The following is a 21,255-nucleotide window of genomic DNA, read 5'->3' on the forward strand; positions in this document are numbered from 1 at the left end:
CATCCAGCTCTAAAGGTCTCCAAAACTTTTGGAGATAAAGCCACGGAACTTTCTCGTGAGCATCAAAAGTTGTATTTCATGTTTTATTGCAACTGACTTAATGTTCCAAGAGTGACTGTTAGAGATCTAGTATACGTAGATATGCAAACTTTGTTTTCGTAGTTTAGTGTTTTCCAGTAAACGAAATTTGTTTTCATATCACTAATATTTAAAAGTGTAAATAATATCTAGGACACATAAATTTAAAGAACCATCATAATTGTATTTAACTCTGATTCATTAAGGGATTAATTACCTAGTTTGTGAACGTGTAAGCCCCCTGTAGCTCTCTTCCCATTTTTGAACAAAAATAAAGAAGTTTCAAATTCAAGTTGGTGGCATATTTATAACCTTCAAAGACATTATAACCAAAGGCTAAAATGAGATTCTGGCACTGTTTGGAAGTTTCTATTTTGGGGGCTCGCCTCACCACTTAACTTGAACTGGGGATTATCAGTAGTACCGTACATAGTCCATTAATTTCAAGTCAAATCATTTCACAAATGTTAATATTTCACGTATACATGGCTGCAAGGTATGACAGAATGCTTCATAAAAGCCATTGAAAATAAACTTCAAAAGTAAAATGCATCAATCAGTTAAATCCCATTAGCCTATGGGAGAAATTTCAATATGTATACCTCCAAATTTCAAATTAATAATGGGGCAATATTATTGTGCCACCTAGAGTACCAAACAGTGGGTATAAACCATCTCCTTAGTCAGATGGAACACTGGCTGGACACTGCAGATTATCTGGGGTTTAAGACGTTAACTTCTATCACGAATCTAAATTCTGACTTCCCTGTCTAAAACTTCGGGAACATCACATCTTTTATTTAAAGCGAAAAAGTAAACTTCTAACATACAAAATAACGGATTTCTTTTCAAGAGCGATAGTCCTTTTTTTTTTTTTTTTTTTTTTAACAAAATCACTGCCCTTGATTTTTCATGAACTTTAAGTTTCAGAATGATTTGGTCAAGAGTATTTCTACAGGAATAGGAAGAGAATCAAGTGGGCCTATAATCAAAGACCTAGCTGGGTCTCACCCTCATGGTTAACTACTGAGACTTCATAGCCGATGACCAGGTCCTAAAGTGGACAGAACAAGCCTTACTGGAGGTCCGTCTTTGTGGTAGGTACAGAAAACTTGGAAATGCAATTCTGTGGTTTATTTAGGGTTATTAAGAGCATGAGAATAGCCCTGCAAAGGCTGGTAAACTAGGGTTTGCAGTATGGAGTAGTAAGCAAAGCCTCTACTTCCCAGGCCCTGCACCCGGGGTGTGGAACAGACAAAAGAACGGCTCTGCCCTTGCCCTTCTCGAACTTAAAATCCAATTCGCAAAGCAGGACTTACACATATTAAATCAAATACAGCATTATGCTGAAAAGAGCCCCTGCGTGTAACAGTTGCCAATGTGTGTTATACCAGTCAAAACGATTTGAAGGAGTTTTAAACGGAAAGCTGGAGAAACATACAAGAAGGCAGATCTAAGATGGAAGAAAAGGCGGATTCGGGTTGAAATGCCAAGTTGAGGACTGAAGAAAGCATTTGGACAAAGCAGCCTCCAGGCTGGGAAGGCGAAAAGCCAAACGAGTATAGCCACCAAAGACCCAGAAAGGCCAATAGATTGTGCAGTGAGTCGGTTTAACTGAAAGGCGGTTTCCTTTTCCTCCATTTGCTCAGTCCCAATTGGAAGCGCACTGCGCGGCCTGCGCCGCGCTCTCAGCCCGGGTTCGGCGTGGGGGCGGGGAGGTAAGTACGGTAATGGGCGGGGCCGAGCGCGGGCGCGCTCCGGCTTTCCTCCTGCGCAGCGCTCCCGTCAGCGCAGGGGGCGGGGCGCCTATATTACGTGCGCGGCGCCGCCCCTGCGAGAGGACGTTGCGTGCTCGCTCGCGCCAGGCGAGTCTCCGCGTCTCCCTCGCGAACTCGGTGAAAGGAATTGGCGCCGTTCGACACCAGGCGGATCCGCTCTGCAGCACGACCCCATCTCCAGCCGCAGCCGCAGCCGCCGCCCGGGCCGAGGAGCAGCCGCAGCAGCCGCCACCAGTGGCCGAGTGAGCGGAGCCGAGTTTGAGGCAGCGCCTAGCGGTGAATCGGGGCCCTCACCATGAGTTCCTCGCCTGTTAATGTAAAAAAGCTGAAGGTGTCGGAGCTGAAAGAGGAGCTCAAGAAGCGACGCCTTTCTGACAAGGGTCTCAAGGCCGAGCTCATGGAGCGACTCCAGGCCGCGCTGGACGACGAGGAGGCCGGGGGCCGCCCCGCCATGGAGCCCGGGAACGGCAGCCTAGACCTGGGCGGGGATTCCGCCGGGCGCTCGGGAGCAGGCCTCGAGCAGGAGGCCGCGGTCGGCGGCGATGAAGAGGAGGAGGAAGAGGAAGAGGAGGAGGAAGGAATCTCCGCCCTGGACGGCGACCAGATGGAGCTAGGAGAGGAGAACGGGGCCGCGGGGGCGGCCGACTCGGGCCCGATGGAGGAGGAGGAGGCCGCCTCGGAAGACGAGAACGGCGACGATCAGGGTTTCCAGGAAGGGGAAGATGAGCTCGGGGACGAAGAGGAAGGCGCGGGCGACGAGAACGGGCACGGGGAGCAGCAGCCTCAACCGCCGGCGACGCAGCAGCAACAGACCCAACAGCAGCGCGGGGCCGCCAAGGAGGCCGCGGGGAAGAGCAGCGGCCCCACCTCGCTGTTCGCGGTGACGGTGGCGCCGCCCGGGGCGAGGCAGGGCCAGCAGCAGGCGGGAGGTAAGAAGAAGGCGGAAGGCGGCGGAGGCGGCGGTCGCCCCGGGGCTCCGGCGGCGGGTGAGTGCTGCGTTGTACGTTGCGCGCGGCGGGAGGCCCGCGCGGGGTGGGGACCGTGCCCCAGGCCTGCCGGAGCCCCGCAGGGGGAGGGAGCCCCGGGCGGGCGGGGGGCCGCGGGGAGGGTGGCGGGTGGGGGAGGGGGCGCGGGGAATCCCAGATTAGCCGAGAGGCCTCGGGCTCGGGGCGTGTGTGCGTGTGTTCGTGTGTGTGTGTGTGTGTGTGTGTGACGGCGGTGGCAGCGCCTCCATTATGTGGCTCGAGAGCCGGGGGGAGCTGCAGCTGCCGCTGGAGGGGGAGGAGCCGCGGGCGGGCGGCGGGAGGGAGCCCGGTCGGCCCGCGGTGGCGCCGTCGCGCTGCGTGCGCGCGGTGCGGGCACATGTCTCGGGGGGAGGGGAGAGGCCCCAGGTCCCGGGGCGGGCGCGCTTTGGCGGCTCCTCGCCGCTGTATTGTGCAAGGAGCGCAGGGGCTCGGCGTGACGTCACTTCCTGCGGGAGGAGCCGGGCGGGGCGGGGCGGGGGGCGGAAGATCAGTACAATGCGGCCGCGGGGAGCGCGGGCCCGCGGGGGAGGGGAGCGCCGCCGCGCCGGGCTCGGCCCCTCCCCCTCCTGCGCCCTGGTCGCGATACACGTGGGCTTCGGGCCTGGGCCGCGCAGTTTTTCTTTGGGTTTCTCGAATCATCGAGGAGACTGGCAAAATTCGTAACGTCTTTAGACTGCGTCACTAGCGCTAATCCAATTCGTAGCTGATTGTTCTTCGAATTCACATTTGAGTCCTCGGTTAAAACCTCGGTTAAAAAGCAGGATAAAGTCGAGCTGCTTTGCTTCTCGGAACGGAAAAGCGTTTTTTTGTTGTTGTTTAGCGGCTTGGCCTCTTATGGGGGTCTTGTGTGTTTTAGGGGACGGCAAAACAGAACAGAAAGGCGGAGATAAAAAGAGGGGTGTTAAAAGACCACGAGAAGATCATGGCCGTGGATATTTTGAGTACATTGAAGAGAACAAGTATAGCAGGTATAGGATGCTCACCTAGTTTTACTTGTCATCCCTTATTCGTTCGTTGATCGGAAAGCTGTATCAGGAGACAATTCTGTCTTTCAGAGCCAAATCTCCTCAGCCACCGGTTGAAGAAGAAGATGAACACTTCGATGACACAGTGGTTTGTCTTGATACTTGTAAGTGAAGCTGTTTCTCCCCAATTATGAAATGCGGTGATGGTTTTTTTTTTTTTTTTGCTTCCAAAATGTTAGAAAACTTAATGCTTAAGTGCAGCAAAAGTTGGGTTAGGTTTTTTTAAAAGCAGGAAGAGATAATGGTTTATATTCAGAACCTAGTAGTTTAATATTTAGCACGGCATCAGTTGTATCAAATGGATTATTTTACAGGCTCTAGGAGTTTCATATTTTTATGACTTGAAAGTTCTCGTTCTTAGGAAATGTAAAATTAATGCCAGTTTCTGACTAGCTAACGGAAACTTGTAACACTACCTATAATTTAGCCTTACAGGCTTCTACAATAAAGTAATTCATTTTTTTGTGGAATTATATTAAGTGAGCTATTTGGGCTAGTTAAATATTTACTAATGACTTCTCCCATTAGCACACAAGTATATTCCCTATTCTAAAAGATTGTAATATTATTTTTTCAATAACTGCTCTTTTGTTCTCAATTCCAGTTCAGTAGCTGCTGCTTTAAACATAAGTTGATTTCTTCCAAAGACCTGAGGCAGCAGCAGTGGGCTATCACTGGGCCACTAGCTTTCTTCAGCAGCGAATGGTATCAATGGCAGTGCAGCACTGTAAATACTGCTACTTCACCCAGTTGGGTTGCAATTGAGTATGAGAAAGTATTGCAAACCTCTAAGTGGGCTTTGACTGTCAGACTTGCATTTTTTTTGTTGTTGTTATAAAAAAAAGTAGTTGGTTTAGTGACCAGAATTCACAACTCTGGGTGTGATAAATAGACCAAAGAATAGAAATACCTGTTTGAAAGTATCAGCTGTGGTGTCAGCCTGCTCTGTTAGATGGAGGGCATTGAAGCTTAGCTTCTCATGTTTTCTTGTACAATTTGGTTTTATTCAGATTTGTAAGAGTGTAAATGTAAAACTCTTTCTTACTGGAATGTCCTTTACAGAAGGTTGAGATAGTCATCTGAGCCTTTTTAAAGTAAAAAACTGCAGGTGAAAAAGGAGTTAGTTGATTTGAAAGTTTTATGTGAAATTCTGGGTTGTGTAAATAAAAAGTTGCTAGGAATTGGCAAGGTAGTGAAGTGGTGACTCATGCAGGTAATGTAATTGTTAGATTTTTTAGCAAATCAGATAGGCATATGTCAATATAAACACAATGTTGAATTCAAACAATCTGTTGAATTAAATTCTGCTGATTACAGTAATTCTAATTTAAGAAAAATTCCAAACTGTAGATTTATTTTTCTCTGATCAGTAAAAAAAAAATTGAATTCCAGCTTGACTTTAGCTGTTGAAGTGAGAAGTCTGAGAAGGTGCATGTTAATGAGCCAGTGACCCATAGGTAGCTAGGTTAAAGACACTTTGGATTTGGATAATCCGGGAAGCAGTTAATCCCTAATTGTTGAACAGGCAGTCCTGGGTAAAGAGGACCTAAAATGCTGCACTATTAACAGCATTAGACGGCCAGGTTTGTACTTCATAGATTTAGGCTGTCTTCTTCACAAGTTTTAGAAGAAGAATTTAGGAGCTAGAGCCCTGGTGCAGGATCAACAGCAGCTCATACTCCTGTTTCAAAATAATTTGGTCGTGGCCTCCCTTCAGTTTTAATGTGGCACTGGTAAATCTACCTGGTTCTGGCATGCTTCACTTTGATTTCCTGCTATCCTCTACTGCTTGCCTCTAAATCAAGGTAAAGAGCAGAGCAGGTATGTATTAATGTCACATTGTCTTGATTATTTTAAATACTTAAAATATACATGTTAAACCTTGGTATTAGTTTCAGAGGCAGTTTACTTTTCAGTACATAATTTAAAAGGAGTGACTTGGTGGGAGTGGGGCTTTAAACTGAAAATTGGAACAACAGCATGATGTGGAGAAAAGTTGTGCAGCGTTAAGTACATGCAAAAATTAAATAACCAAGTTTTCTCTACATAGCATATATGTTTACATTGGATGTCAAAAGTAACACAGTATTTGATATAATTACAGATAATTGTGATCTACATTTTAAAATATCAAGAGATCGTCTCAGTGCTTCTTCCCTTACAATGGAAAGTTTTGCTTTTCTTTGGGCTGGAGGAAGAGCATCTTATGGTGTGTCAAAAGGCAAAGTGTGTTTTGAGATGAAGGTAAATGCAATTTTATGATGTTTTTGTTTGATTTTGGAGACAGAGTCTCACTCTGTCCCCTAGGCTGGATTGGTGTGGTGTGACCCAGGCTCAACTGCAACCTCCTCGTCCTGGGTTCAAGTGATTCTTCTTGCCTCAGCCTCACAAGTAGCTGGGACTATAGGCACGTGCCACCACACCTGGCTAATTTTTGTATTTTTAATAGAGAACGGGGCTCCTGACCTCAGGTGATCCACCCACCTCGGCCTCCCAAAGTGCTGGGATTACAGGCTTGAGCCACCGCGCCCAGCCTTTTTTTTTCTTTTCTTTTTTTCTTTTTAAAATAGTGACAGGGTCTCACCATGTTGCCCAGGCTGGTCTTGAACTCGTAAGCTCAAGTGATCTGCCTGCCTGGGCCTCCCAGAATACTGAAATTACAGGTGCTTCATACTGCTAAGTTATCAGAGGTACTTATTTTTTGAAGCTTCCTGTAAATTAAAAGAGGAACTTGGAACCTTCATTTTGTTGTGACAGTTAAGTTATGTTAGAACTTGACATGCAGAGCTAGGCAACTTTTTATTTAGGGTACTTCATTTTTATCAAGCATTTGAAAGGGCCACCAAAGAGTGAAAAATAAAATTTGGTTAGATTACAGGTTTTGTTGGCGAGAAAAACATTAAATGTATCCTTTAATTGGCTTTAAGTTGAAGACTGACAACATGAACTGTAAAAATATTAACTATTCTTTTAAATATGGGTCAAATAAGTATTTAACATTTCAAGTTATAAGCACATCAGTTTAAAGTTCTTACAAATATTAGGGATGGGCTAGAGTGTGCCATCTCTTTGTATTTATAGCTCGAGGAAGATTAGCTCATGACCCTATGAAATAAGCCAGAGTTAAGGGGTTACCTCCTTGGTTTATGATTTTAATTATTTAATGATTCGACTTTCAGGTTACAGAGAAGATCCCAGTAAGGCATTTATATACAAAAGATATTGACATACATGAAGTTCGTATTGGCTGGTCACTAACTACAAGTGGAATGTTACTTGGTAAAGATTCTTTTTGACTGATGTGGGCTCATGAATGTTTAGGAGGGTCTGATATCCTTATTTTTTAACCAGACTAGAAGGCATTCTAAGCCTTTTGTCTGTTTTTATCTATTCTGTTAATACTTCAGACAAGTAATATTAGCACATAGTAGGCACAGGCTACATTTTAGTTTTTGTTCCTTTATTAGAAGTTTATGGTTGAAATAAAATCTTACCCATGATATGCAAATTGTCAACTAATTTGGTCTCTGCATATATATATATCCCTCCTAACTTTCATCAATTCTAGTACAGAGGTAGAAAAGTAATAGTGTCAGTGACAGGTGATTAGGTTATATGCTCATTTCTCTTGTAGCCTACATTTTAAGTAGTGAAATAGATGAGTCTTTGGACTATTTTAAAAATCTACTTCACGAAGGTTAATTACTTTCTTAGGTGAAGAAGAATTTTCTTACGGGTATTCTCTAAAAGGAATAAAAACATGCAACTGTGAGACTGAAGATTATGGAGAAAAGTTTGATGAAAATGATGTGATTACATGTTTTGCTGTAAGTTAAAGCTAACTTTCTATGTATAAATGGCAAATTAGTAGCTATATCTAGGAACTTTTAAGAAGCTTTATTAAGGTCAATCTTCAATAGGAGCAACATAAATACACCAGTCCCTGGGTTAGTATAAATACTCATTCAGCAGTTGAATTGGGAAAATACAGGACATTTTTGAGGAACTCACTAATTTCATTTTGACTGAAAACAATGAAGATGAAATTGACCTAGAAAATTTAGTCTAACTTCTAGGTCACTATTGTTTCTGGTTCTGGAGATACGTGCTTCATTGTTTGTAACCATCAGATTTCTTAACTGTGTAGCCCTTAGAGGCCACTTAATAGTTGTTTAACCTGTAGCTCCCACAGGATAAGCTTTGCTCCTAATTTTAATTATTAGTTTTTTAGAAAGTTTATAGGAAGCAGATAACTTGAATTTTTTGCTGTTTAACAGAACTTTGAAAGTGATGAAGTAGAACTCTCCTATGCTAAGAATGGACAAGATCTTGGCATTGCTTTCAAAATCAGTAAGGAAGTTCTTGCTGGACGGCCACTCTTCCCGCATGTTCTCTGCCACAACTGTGCAGTTGAATTTAATTTTGGTCAGAAGGAAAAGCCATATTTTCCAATACCTGAAGAGTATACTTTTATCCAGAATGTCCCCTTAGAGGATCGAGTTAGAGGACCAAAGGGGCCTGAAGAGAAGAAAGATTGTGAAGTAAGTGATTTTTTTTTTTTTTTTTAACTGGCATTTGAATATTGTTTGACTGGCACAAAATGACATTTAGAAGAGGTAGATGATTAGTCTGTTTACTTTGTGCTGTACATATTTCTCTTAAGTAACCATTGTTTTCCCCTTATGTTGACTGTTACTCTTTCCATAAACACAAATTTTTGTCCCTTAGTATAAGGGCTATGAAGACTTAGATATTTAAATTGGCCTTAATAGAACAATATTTAAAGAATTATTAGGTGGTGTCTAATGACATTTCATTATTTTCACTAGGTTGTGATGATGATTGGCTTGCCAGGAGCTGGAAAAACTACCTGGGTTACTAAGCATGCAGCGGAAAATCCAGGGAAATACAACATTCTTGGCACAAATACTATTATGGATAAAATGATGGTAAGTAAAATGTTCAGGGCCTCATCTCAGTGTTTAAAATAGACGAGGAGAAGGCTGGGCATGGTGGTTCACGCCTGTAATCTCAGCATTTTGGGAGACTGAGGTGGATGGATCACCTGAGGTCAGGAGTTTGAGACCCACCTGGCCAACATGGCAAAGGCCCATTTCTACTGAAAATACAAAAATTAGCCAAGCGTGGTAGTGGGCACCTGTAATCCCAGCTGCTTGGGAGACTGAGGCAGGGAGAATTACTTGAACCTGGGAGGCAGAGGTTGCAGTGAGTCGAGATCGTGCCGTTGTACTCCAATCTGGGCGACAGAGCAAGACTCTGTCTCAGAAAAAAAAAAAAAGAAAAATGATAGACTAGGAGGTATTCTAGGTAAACCTTTTGCCTTTGTCTGTATCCATTTTGTTAATATCTTAAGAAGGTGGGAGGAAAGGCAAGATTAAGTTGGTTCTTTAAGTAAGCTCTGTGAGGGTAAACTGCCTTCCGGTGGCTAGGCTTCTGTGTTTTTGAGCACAGGAGCTGCTAGTGTTTCTAGAAGCTAAAAAGAATTAAGTGTAGGGTGTAGGGTCTTGTTACATAGTTTAAGTGACCCTGTTTTTGTAACAATAATGGACAAAGGTAATGTATGTTGCCTGCTTTACATATAGATGAGAGTTGAATTTTAAAAAGCATAACTTATTAAAATTCACAAGTTCAAGGGGAAATTTTAACTTTTGAATATAGGTGGCAGGTTTTAAGAAGCAAATGGCAGATACTGGAAAACTGAACACACTGTTGCAGAGAGCCCCACAGTGTCTTGGGAAATTTATTGAGATTGCTGCCCGAAAGAAGCGAAATTTCATTCTGGATCAGGTATGCTGTAGCTTTGAAGATGAAAAATATTAACTGATAATTTAGATAGATTGGTGTAGAATTAACATTTAGGGTTGTAAACATAAATTTCTTTTTTTAAAGACAAATGTGTCTGCTGCTGCCCAGAGGAGAAAAATGTGCCTGTTCGCAGGCTTCCAGCGAAAAGCTGTTGTAGTGTGCCCAAAAGATGAAGACTATAAGCAAAGAACACAGAAGAAAGCAGAAGTAGAGGGGAAAGACTTACCAGAACATGCGGTCCTCAAAATGAAAGGCATGGAATTTTAATTTAATTCTGTTAAGTGTGTTAAATCTTTTTTTTTTTTTTTTTCCATGCATATTCTGCTTGTGTAACTTTGTTATATCTATTAGGACTTACTCCTCTGAAAAGTTAACATTTTTTCCAGCAATACTGCTTCAGGAATTACAATTGCACTTGTTAAATATGCATATATGTTTGGTCTATTTCTGTTTATTTTTAGGAAAATACGTTACTAAACCTTAATAATTTGTTAGCTTTAGGATTGTGGGGATTTGTGGTGGGTTTCTAAGTTAATAATACGACTTTGTTTCCTGCAGGAAACTTTACCCTCCCAGAGGTAGCTGAGTGCTTTGATGAAATAACCTATGTTGAACTTCAGAAGGAAGAAGCCCAAAAACTTTTGGAGCAATATAAGGAAGAAAGCAAAAAGGCTCTTCCACCAGAAAAGAAACAGAACACTGGCTCAAAGAAAAGCAATAAAAATAAGAGTGGCAAGAACCAGTTTAACAGAGGTGGTGGCCATAGAGGACGTGGAGGATTCAATATGCGTGGTGGAAATTTCAGAGGAGGAGGCAAGTTAATTTTGAGTGTTCTGTATTTAGTTCAGGATCGAAACAAATGATAATTTTATAGTTTGGATATAGCTGGTTTCTTCCTCATTAATGGTATGCTGTCACAGTAATTAGTATTCATGTAATTTGACAGTAAATACACCTAGGTTATGTTGTTAATGGTTAGAATTAAACATTACTTTTGTCTTTAAACAATTATTTTTGGAGAAAAAGGAACAATCTAGAGGAATCCTGAGTCTTCTGTATAAGTAGGGTACAATGCAATGAAACTAAAACATCCCTTGTTTTTTAGCCCCTGGGAATCGTGGCGGATATAATAGGAGGGGCAACATGCCACAGAGAGGTGGTGGCGGCGGTGGAAGTGGTGGAATCGGCTATCCATACCCTCGTGCCCCTGTTTTTCCTGGCCGTGGTAGTTATTCAAACAGAGGGAACTACAACAGAGGTGGAATGCCCAACAGAGGGAACTACAACCAGGTAATGATTAAAGATCCCTGGAAGCATGATGATATCTGTATAGCTTAATCTGGAAAGTTGTGAGCTTTATGTTGGGGTGTCTTAGTAGTCCATAAGGAACATGATAGGCATTGACATAAGGAAAATTGAACTAGTAATGGTGAAATGAGTCTACTTACTTTTGAGTTTTTTCAGGTGTACTAATTAACAAGTCAGATGCGTTTCTCATAATGAATAAAAAATAAAAACTAAGAAACCAGCAGAGGGTATCCAGAATTTGTATATTGCCCCCTAAGATTAGGGGCTAGCAACCTGTCCATTTCTGCTCCTCTCTCCCACCCCCGCAAACCTAACAAGCGATTGGGCCCAGAGCTCTTAGATCTGTTTCCTTTTTGTAGAACTTCAGAGGACGAGGAAACAATCGTGGCTACAAAAATCAATCTCAGGGCTACAACCAGTGGCAGCAGGGTGTAAGTAATTTCTTACGTGGTTTATGTACATTAATTGTATTTTGAGTTCCTAAGATTTATCAGTCTTGAAAAAGATCCTGTCCAGGGATTGAAGTGTTTATAAGTGTTAATAGGGTAAAGTGTGAATCGTGTTGCAGTAGTAGCCATAATCTACCTTTTGAAGGCAAAATAGGTTGAAAATTGCTATAAGTTAAATTTTTTTAATGAAGTAATATTATTTAATATATACAGTTCTTTTTACTGTTAGCTTTAATTGTGTAAACTAACAAATTCATGATGTGTTTCATTTTGTAATGTGTATTGATAATTATGGGATATTAAAACTAAATCTGGTAGAAATCAGAGGTATGACAAGTATAAATTTGTTTCCAGCAAATTACTCTGAATTAGATTCATTGTCATTTCCTAAAAACAGTTTGAGTGGCTTATTGATGTTTTTTCTTTAAAAACAAAATTTTCTCTTACAGCAATTCTGGGGTCAGAAGCCATGGAGTCAGCATTATCACCAAGGATATTATTGAATACCCAAATAAAACGAACTGATACATATTTCTCCAAAACCTTCACAAGAAGTCGACTGTTTTCTTTAGTAGGCTAACTTTTTAAACATTCCACAAGAGGAAGTGCCTGCGGGTTCCTTTTTTAGAAGCTTTGTGGGTTGATTTTTTTTCTTTTCTTTTTTGTACATTTTTAATTGCAGTTTAAAAGTGAATCGTAAGAGAACCTCAGCATTGTGCACGATAAGAGAATGTGTCAGTATTTCAGGGTTCTACATTTTATCTGTAAAATGTGACTTTTTTTTTTTATCACAACAGAAGTAAAATGTTGCTTTGTACCTGGTGTCTTTTATTAAGAATTTACTCCCCCCATTTCTCACAGAGAATAACAGTCGGGAGTCATTGTCACAATATAATAGAAATGTTAGCAACCAGATTCATGTAAGGACTAAGTGGTCCTCATGAATTGCATTAAGACTCTGTACTGCTCATATTACACTCCATCCTCTCTGTAGTTTGCTGGGTAGTGGAGGGGGTAAGCTAAATTGTAGTTTCTGACAATAACTGGGAAGGATTTTTCTTAAATAACGATGGAATTGGTATAATTGGGATTGAAAACCAAAACTTGGAACTAAGATAGAGAAGATGGAGTGTATGTAGAAGGGCTGTTAAAAATGTAAACCTTGGTTGCATTATTTGTGGAGGCTCAAACTTGTGAAGGTTAAATACCATAATTTTTCCATTTGTTCTGCATTTTGATTCTGAAAAGAAAGCTGGCTTTGCCCATTTCTTATTAAAAAAACTTGTTGTAAATCCAGTTGTCTAATGGGATCTATATGAAGTTAGCCATGTCTGTATGCCCTTCTCCCACAAAATACTGTATAACTAGTGTGCTTGTAGTAGTTAACTCCACCATCTTTGTAAGCTAATGAAATTGTGAGTCACCCATTTATATCTTAATTTTTAATCATGTCAGTTCTTGAATGGGTATCTCCTTAGCCTGCTGATTTCTTTTTCTTTCTAAAGAAAGTGGGTGGAGAAATTAATTTAGACGTTTGTTTGCAATAAAAAGAATTCATTTTACTCTTGTTTTGGGATTCTCGCCATCAAGGTTCAAAATCCCTTTAACTCCCAAGAGGAGAAATTTTAAGTGTGTGCTTTCTGGACAGCTTATTTACTCTGCATAGAACATTTAGGTTTTAAAAACTTAAATGTATACTGACAATTGATATATAATTATGAAGTAAAGTTGAATTCTTCCCTTCCCCTCCCCACCAGACAACTTTTAACATATTTAATGAGGGGAAAAGGTACTGGCTGGGAGAAGTTAACACTGAGTTTATCATCTTTACCGAATGCTAATGCTGTCCTCAACTGATTATTTTATATACATATATATGATACATGAAACTCTGGGAACAGATGCTTTTAGAAGCCATCATGCAAGCCAGTCATTGATGTCACTACTACACAACACTGCTAACTTGACTGTAGCTCTGTAATAACATTAGATCCCCTAATTGTAATTATATTGGGTTTGCACAGAACACTTTTAATCTTCCCCTCACCCATGTGAAGTGAGGAATCAGGAGTCAAACTGTAGAACTAAAATTTGACTTCAGTCTAGTGTTTCCTTGGTGTTTTTAGGTTGCTTTTGGTAAGTTTAGGTTTGCTATATTTCTGATTGCTTAGAATTTTGTTTTAGCCCTTTAAAATCAGATCTTAAATATGAATTCATACTTCTAAGGAATTTTCTTGGTGTAAGCTGGAGTTTTAAGTGATGGTGTAGGTTCAGTTGAGACATTTTTGGAACAAAGGCTAATCCTTAGTTAACATAGGATATTTAACAGTTGAAGATAGTGTCATGGATTTTTACCTTTTCTAGCAAGTAATGCTAAGAACCACTGGCCTGAGCTACTCTTCAGTATACCTTATTACGATTGCATAGGCTTACCTAGAGGAACAGTTTCAGGTTTTGATTCTAATCAGCGTTGTGTCCTAAAGTTGTCCTTTGTGCCTTTAAAAAGTCTTGGCTATACCCTGTAGTTTAAAATTGCTTATTAAGGAATTCATTTTATAATTGCAATGGGAAAGTCATGGTCAAGTAACACTAGGTAGACTATCATTCCTGTTTAGCCCAGAGAATTTGGGGAGAGTGTAGTTAAAAATGGTACCCAGAAAAATGTTAAAATTTTTAGTCAAGACTGGAATTAATAGAATTGTCTACACTTGTATGGAAGAAGTAACCTTAAAGTGTTTAAGGGATTCAGAGAAGGGAGTGTACCAAATAGCAAGCAACAGGGAGAAAATTAGGTAAGTTAAGAAATAAGATATGAATGAGAAACCCGATTTATTGCTCATCCTTCCCATGCCTCCCTAATGGCAAGCAAAAATCTGAACAACTGAAAAGGATGTAGTTCTGGACAAATCCTAACTACCCAAAGGAAACTCACTGTGAGATTGCTGTTGATTTGAGGGGTGCTTTCACTAAGAGGTTATATTTGAAAATAGAATAACATGCTGAGTGAAAACTGGCTTTGGATTGGTCAGCTGCAGTAATACAAAAACAGCAGAGAATTTGAGAAAAGAAAACTAAAACTTAGACTGCTGTGAGAAATGATGTAAATAAAATTATATGGAAAGTTTTCCCTCATATACTCACACATCCTTTGAAGGGCTCTGGCTTTGACCAGTTTATGGCCTTGAGCAAGATGAAATCATGAAATTGAGTCAAATCAATTTGACACTGAAATGACAAGAGGAAACTCTTAAATTTATAACAAGCCCTCATTTGCCTAGGACAGATCCTGTCTATAAAAATAAAGATTGAACCTAGATGTTCTGAGCACTAGCAACAAGGTATTAAAGTTTAAAGGAATTTTCTTTGAAAAAGTTACGAAATTATTCTAGGAAACAACCATAATAGTATTTTAAGGGACTTTCACCTGGGGATTTTATATTCATGAATAGAGTGTATTCTGTATTTAAAATGTCTCGTTTGTGGGAATTGAATGACATGTTTTTTGATAAATTTATTCACAATATAAATTGACTTTTTATTCTAGGACCATGTAAATAATGGGTTCCATTGCACAAATAAAAATATTTTAATAGCTTTTTAGGCAGTGGTGTAGACATCTTGGATATAAATAATTGTAGACCTTGTATATTTGGTTTTTAAAAAACTAGCATAAACAGTGAGAGAGGCATAAACATATCTTTTAGAGCCCAAGTGGTAGTGTCTAGCATTGGATATAATAAATGGATGTTTTACAAAGTGTTTCCATAATTCTCTTCCTATACATAAATATAAAATGTCTTGTTTTCAAAAGTGGATGGAACTTGGCTGGGTGTGGTGGCTCACGCCTGCAGTCCTAGCACTTTGGGAGGCCAAGGCGGGAGGATCACTTGAACTCAGGAGTTTGAGACCATCTTGGGCAACATAGTGAGACCTGGTCTCTTAAAAAAAAAAAAAAAAAAGTGGATGGAACTTGTAGCAGAGAATTTTATCTACTTCTCATCCTGCTTGAGAATACTCATTTGAGATGTTCCCTTGGAAAGATGAACAGAATGCTGCATCTGAAGCCATTTCTTCCCACCTAACATTCTTAAAATGATTGGAGTTTAAACTTTGTCATTCATTCCTAATTCTGGAGCTCTGAGGTTGAGGGGTTCAGTTTGGTGAATAATTGGGTTTAAGTTTTAACATTTTAGTAATAGTTAATAAAAGCCAACATACATACGTTAAACGCTTGACAATACGTTGCAATTCCTATGCATTGGGACTCATACCCAGCATAAACCGTGCTTTGAGCAAGAATTGGTCAACTACCTGAGATCTCTAAAACAGTCATTTGAATTACTAATTATATAAACCACAAGTCTCTTCGAATTGTTAATTGCCTAAATTTACCCTAAAATTTAGTTAACGCTGCAGTGCCTTTATTATTTAAAGCTTTTTTTTTGGTGGGGGAGGGCCACAGCTACTCCGTAACTTTAAATTTTAAAGCATGAAGGTGGTCTAGCTAGTATTAGTGCTTGAGTTGGTAGTTACATAGGCTGCTCTTGAATCATCCTGTTTTCTTTGCCTAGGATTAGCACTACAGGTACATATTTGTAAAATAAGCATTAAAAGTACTTTGTCCAGCTAACTCATGTTGGAGTGACCTTTGTCTTATTAACCTTTGTTATGAAACTTAATTAGAATAAGCCCTTGAGAATTTGGAAGTGAGCTATACTACTAATGTAGTATGTATCCCTTTGGAGTAGGTGAAAAACCAGGGGTCACCTAGAGTCTATGTTTTTGAAATTGAACAGAAACAATTCATCTTAATACTTAGTTTTCATTATGTTTAGCTTAATATGTGTGCTAGTTTATTTGGCGTCACACTTATGTCAATCTCAAGTCATGCAGAAATAGCACAGTCTCAGGGAGGAGGTTAGGTGGGAAATTGATGATACGCTTACATTATTGAGTAGGACTATGCTTTCGCATCCTAACCAATTGACTAAAAATATAAATGATTGAAATAATTTTCGTTAGTTGCCCCAGGAATCTTTAATAATAGTTTTAAGGGATAGTAGATTGGAAATAGGCAGATGGGTTATATTCATAATGTTAACCTAGAATTACTCAGAAAATATAACACCTATGTAGTAGAATGTGTTGATTGTAAGCCTAGTGTTAGGCAAACATGTTGAAGATGGGCCAGGACATCAGTAATCACTACTTGGTTAGGCAAGTTATTAGGACAGGGATCATAACCATGTTGTCAGTTTGTAGTTACCTAATTATTGATAAGGAATACTTTCTTTTTCATGCCAGGATTCAGCGTATACTTGTGTCTTGAGCAGGTGCTTTGCTTTTACAGCTGAATCCTGGGCATAAAAAGCTATATACTGTAGTTGGAAGTGTGAAGTAAATGTCAGTGTAGGTTAGTCTCTAGAGAAATGTCTTCTATAGAGATTCAGGGTTTTTTTGCACCGTTATGGTCACCATACTGTGCCAATGACATAGTTACTCATGAGCATGTCCAGTCTGTCTATATTATTGAAAAATAATGCAGATATTACAGGCTGGAGAGTTAGCATCTGGCAGAAGTGCTGCACCATTGTGGATGTTCTTCCTACTAGTTAACAATTCCATTCTGAACCTTACGGGAAGTCAAATGAGTGATATCTAGTAAAATACATGTTGCAAACACTTAAAGCATTGCCACAAATTGGTGTCAGCCGAGACATTTAAAAAAATTTAAAACACCAAGAATAGATGGGGCTGGTATGGACACCAGTTTGTAAGTGTGACATTAATGCTGCAACAGTTAAAGCATATATGGAGGTGAGATAACATTAGTACCTAAAGAGTTATTGGCTTATTTAAATGTCAACTAACAAAAGGAATTTTTTGAGGCAACTTGTATCCTGTATCTCAGTTGTATGTAGTTAAAGATTGGGAGAATCATGGTCAAGTACAAGAATAAAAGATTCCAACGTAACTTTTTTTTTTTCTTGAAAAGTAAAGCAAACAAATGTGCTGATTTACATTTCATCTCCTTTTCCTTAGTCTGTCCATGTGAATGTGCTGTGTGGAAGAGTTAAAGGGTCCAACTAAATGTTCCAGTGATTCCAATAGGTATTCCAAATTAATTGCTGCTTGTACATTTCATAGTTACGTTAGGCTTCCAGAATCACTTTAAATAGGGCTCTATTTTTAAAAGATGGGGGAAGAGGGTAATTGGTAACCAGATGGACAGAGTCTCCACAACAGAAAAAAGGGTGTTTTCTCTTGCATATCTGAGGTGAAGTGTGTATTCTGTGTGTTCTTAGCAATTGGCAGTCCTCTTGCTTAGGTTTACAGGTGTATGTGCAAATAGACCTGAGTACTTTCAAAGTTAGATCATTTTTCTGATGTCATCTATTAAACTTTTGGCAATACGTTTGTTTTGATCTCCACCCTACTTGGTAGAGTGTAAGTACTTCCTTACAACGTTCTAACGTCAAACAGTGCATAGGAGACCTTTCTGTCCTTGGTTGCCCAAAATCTTTTTCATTTCTATTAAATTCACAAATACTTATTTTTACTAGCTTATGAAAATTTGGAAAATAGCTTGACATCCTTTTGGATAATGAAGTGATTAGTTCATATATTGAAGTACATAAAATCAACTAGGAAGTAAATTCAAGACTGAAGGAATGGGAGGGCTTGTGTGAGCTTTGGTTGTATCAGTCCAGGACATGTAATTTTCCATTTCCCTGAAAAAGACTTTAGAGGAATTTATTTTCCCCACTATACACTCCAGAATGTCTTTAGGTGAACTAAGAGGGCTTGGGCTCTATTCTGATTCCAGATGTAGCTATCAGAGTTTGCTTAATGAAATATGGGTCTACTCACAAATAAAGCAATTTAATGGTTTCTGAAGAGTAGGCAACTTACAGTTTCATAGCCATTTCTGTTCATTTGAGAAAAATCATAAAACTACAGAAAAGGGAAACATTCATTTCAAAAATAAGCTTTGAATTTAGATGGTAAGGCATATGTTTTATTTCACATGACTTCAGGGTATCGGTGAAGAAACATTTTTATGGAAACTTAAACCTTAAGAAGCCAGTATATGCAAAGAATGATTACTTTGATATCCCCTGAGGGTGTGCCATATAATAGGTGACTGATAACATACAGGATTTAATTCTTAGAAGAATTAAGAACAGATACCACCCATTACATTGACCTACCTTTTAAAGTGAACAATAGAAACCTCTCTCAGAATTAGTATTTGCTTATTATCAACATAAAAATACTTAAATGTCCTTATTCTAGAACATGGAAGCATAGGGCAAATGCAATGGTTGAAAGCACTGAAAAATATTTGTAAAACATTTGTAGTGCTCACATTATGAACTTTAATACTTTGAAAAAACTACCTTCATAATTTTTTTGTTCTAACAGCTTCCTTTTTAAGAAAACATTTTAAAACATTTTAAAATGGAACTTAATGTGCAAAATAAGTTGTGTAAAATACCAGTATTTTGGGTGGTAGAGGATATTGGTATATTGACCTGGGTTGATGACGACTGGAGTATTTTAAGATAACTACTTCCAAAAATTATTTTATTCTAGAGGACCACTAAAAATCAGAATTACAGCAATCATTTTAATTTTTCTACTTTCCTTGTTAAGATCTTCTGCTTACCCAAAGAATAGTGTATATCTTAACATGACTTTTAAAGGGGTGTCTTGATCCCCATCACAGATTTTTATCTAGGAATAGAAGGATTGAAACCCTATTTGATCCCTAGCTCTTTGCTGAAAAGTGCATAAACAGGAATCCTGAATTTATTATATAGACCTCCTCGCATTATATAATCGAAGCAAAGGGAAACCAGCGATGGAGTAGAGGTACGTAGACTAAAGAGATGCTTGCAAATCAAATGATGGTACCTAGGGATAGTCACATTTTCTTGTTGCCAAACTCAGTCAATATAAATCACAAGTCCAGAGAAGAGCTAGTTAATTTTAAATTCCCCGAGGTCCTTTTACTGAGATGGAAAAGCACAAGCAGTCAAGGAAAACCAGAGGGAGGGGCGAGGGAAGGGGAAAGTGCATAAAGCACTTAGAAGATTTTTTAAAAGTAGGTATGATAGATAAGCCACAAGAAGTTTGTAAGACTACTAATAACCATAATTCTATTTTAATCAGCTATTTAGCTGGTACCTACTGCTATATCACCTAGTGTGACATTTCGGAATTAATGGAACAATGAAAGAAGCTGTACGCTGGAGGTTCCAGGTGCTCATGGAAGGTAGGTTACTCTTACAGTTTGAAATTGTGACGTGTGAAAGTCTGGATGAGAGAAGGGGAACCTGGGCTATTTTTATTTTTTTTGAGACCGAGTCTGGCTCTGTCACCTAAGGCTGGAGTGCAGTGACACGATCTCAGCTCACTGCAACCTCCGCCCCTCAGGTGCAAGCAATTCTCCTGCTTCAGCCTCCCGAGTAGCTGGGATTACAGTTGCACACCACCATGCCAGGCTAATTTTTATATTTCGTTTTTTAGTACAGACGGGGTTTCACCATGGTTGGCCAGGCTGGTCTCGAACTTCTAACCATGTGATCTGCCCGCCTTGGCCTCCCAAAGTGCTGGGATTACAGGTGTGAACCACCGCGCCCGGCCAGGAACCTGGACTATTTTGTCTAGTATTTATTGACTATTTTGTGCCAGATACTTGGATGAGAATGTAAAGATAAAAATGGCCAAGGTTTTTGCCAGTGAGAAACTTAGGCTGTACGTGATGGTACCTGACACTGCTGGTGACCAAGGAAAGCACCAACGATTATAAGACACAAAATAGTGAGAACTTAAAAGGTGATTGTAGTTCCCAGAAGCTAGTGAGCAAAAGAATGGAAAGTTACAGAGAGGAAGTAAAAAAGCCATTCCAAGTGAAACGAAAAAGTGGCAGCGTGGATAGGGTATAAAGGCCATAATGTGCCAGGGGCGGTGGCTCACGCCTGTAATCCCAGCACTTTGGGAGGCTGAGGCAGGCGGATCACCTGAGGTCAGTTCAAGACCAGCCTGGCCAACATGGTGAAACCCTGTCTCTACTAAAAATGCAAAAATTAGCCAGATGTGGTGGCATGCACCTGTAATCCCAGCTACGTGGGAGGCTGAGGCAGGAGAATTGCTTGAACCCGGGAGGTGGAGGTTGCAGTGAGCCAAGATCATGCCACTGCACTCCAGCCTGGGCAACGGGAATGAAACTCCATCTCAAGAGAAAAAAAAGGGTCACAGTGCATTGAAGGTTTAGCAAAAAACTACAGTTTGGACGTGAAGTTGGATGGTAGGGTAGACATTGGTAGGAGAGACTGGAAGTGTCTACTGGTTTCTCCTTATTGAGGGTGGGTGTTACAGACTTTAGTAATTTATTAATACACTTGTAAAATCTTAATAGCACAAGAATAAAAGTTATCATGTAAATACATGAAGCATTTAAAAAAAAATCCAACCAAATATGTTACAAATTTGTTTTTATCCAGGTTTCCAGTTTATGCAAACTTCTGTGAAAATGAGCTAACCTTGTTATTGGTGAAGACATTGGAAATTTTACCAGCCAAGAGAGAGCTTCTCTCTTACTCAGGGTAAGATGTAATTGCAGTGTGCTAGTGCTGGAAGGGACCTGTTTTACATGTTACGTATGTTACACGTCAGCCCTCCATGTCCTCCAGTTCTGCATCCTTGGATTCAACCAACCGTGGGTTGAAAATACTGGAGGTAAAGACAAAAAATAACAATG

At 39.9% G+C, this 21,255-nt stretch overlaps 1 protein-coding gene across 2 annotated transcripts; it reads left to right on the top strand.

Moving 5' to 3' along the window:
• The first annotated feature begins 1,913 nt into the window (after positions 1-1,913).
• On the top strand, positions 1,914-13,051 carry HNRNPU (heterogeneous nuclear ribonucleoprotein U). 2 transcript variants are annotated; one of them, XM_001102264.5, is made up of 14 exons: positions 1,914-2,842; positions 3,738-3,849; positions 3,937-4,010; positions 6,011-6,150; positions 7,086-7,185; positions 7,621-7,733; positions 8,184-8,447; positions 8,736-8,855; positions 9,586-9,714; positions 9,817-9,985; positions 10,291-10,545; positions 10,838-11,022; positions 11,400-11,471; positions 11,939-13,051. In XM_001102264.5, exons 1-14 carry the CDS (start codon positions 2,152-2,154, stop codon positions 11,990-11,992), a joined length of 2,478 nt encoding a protein of 825 aa, XP_001102264.3. In that variant the 5' UTR covers positions 1,914-2,151; the 3' UTR covers positions 11,993-13,051. The 2 variants fall into 2 exon arrangements, with proteins under 2 accessions (XP_001102264.3, XP_002802136.2); XM_002802090.4 differs by having other exon boundaries at positions 1,914-2,785.
• The last annotated feature ends 8,204 nt before the right edge of the window (positions 13,052-21,255 follow it).

Source organism: Macaca mulatta, chromosome 1 (genome assembly GCF_049350105.2).
Source record: "Macaca mulatta isolate MMU2019108-1 chromosome 1, T2T-MMU8v2.0, whole genome shotgun sequence".
In the NCBI taxonomy this organism is placed as follows: domain Eukaryota; kingdom Metazoa; phylum Chordata; class Mammalia; order Primates; family Cercopithecidae; genus Macaca; species Macaca mulatta.

Bases quoted from the DNA above. Each gene is read 5' to 3' on its own strand.
- HNRNPU (XM_001102264.5), top strand. From the start codon at position 2,152: ATGAGTTCCTCGCCTGTTAATGTAAAAAAGCTGAAGGTGTCGGAGCTG. The intron at 8,856-9,585 runs GTAAGTAAAATG...TTTTGAATATAG, and splicing joins CTATTATGGATAAAATGATG to GTGGCAGGTTTTAAGAAGCA. The intron at 11,472-11,938 runs GTAAGTAATTTC...TTTCTCTTACAG, and splicing joins ACAACCAGTGGCAGCAGGGT to CAATTCTGGGGTCAGAAGCC.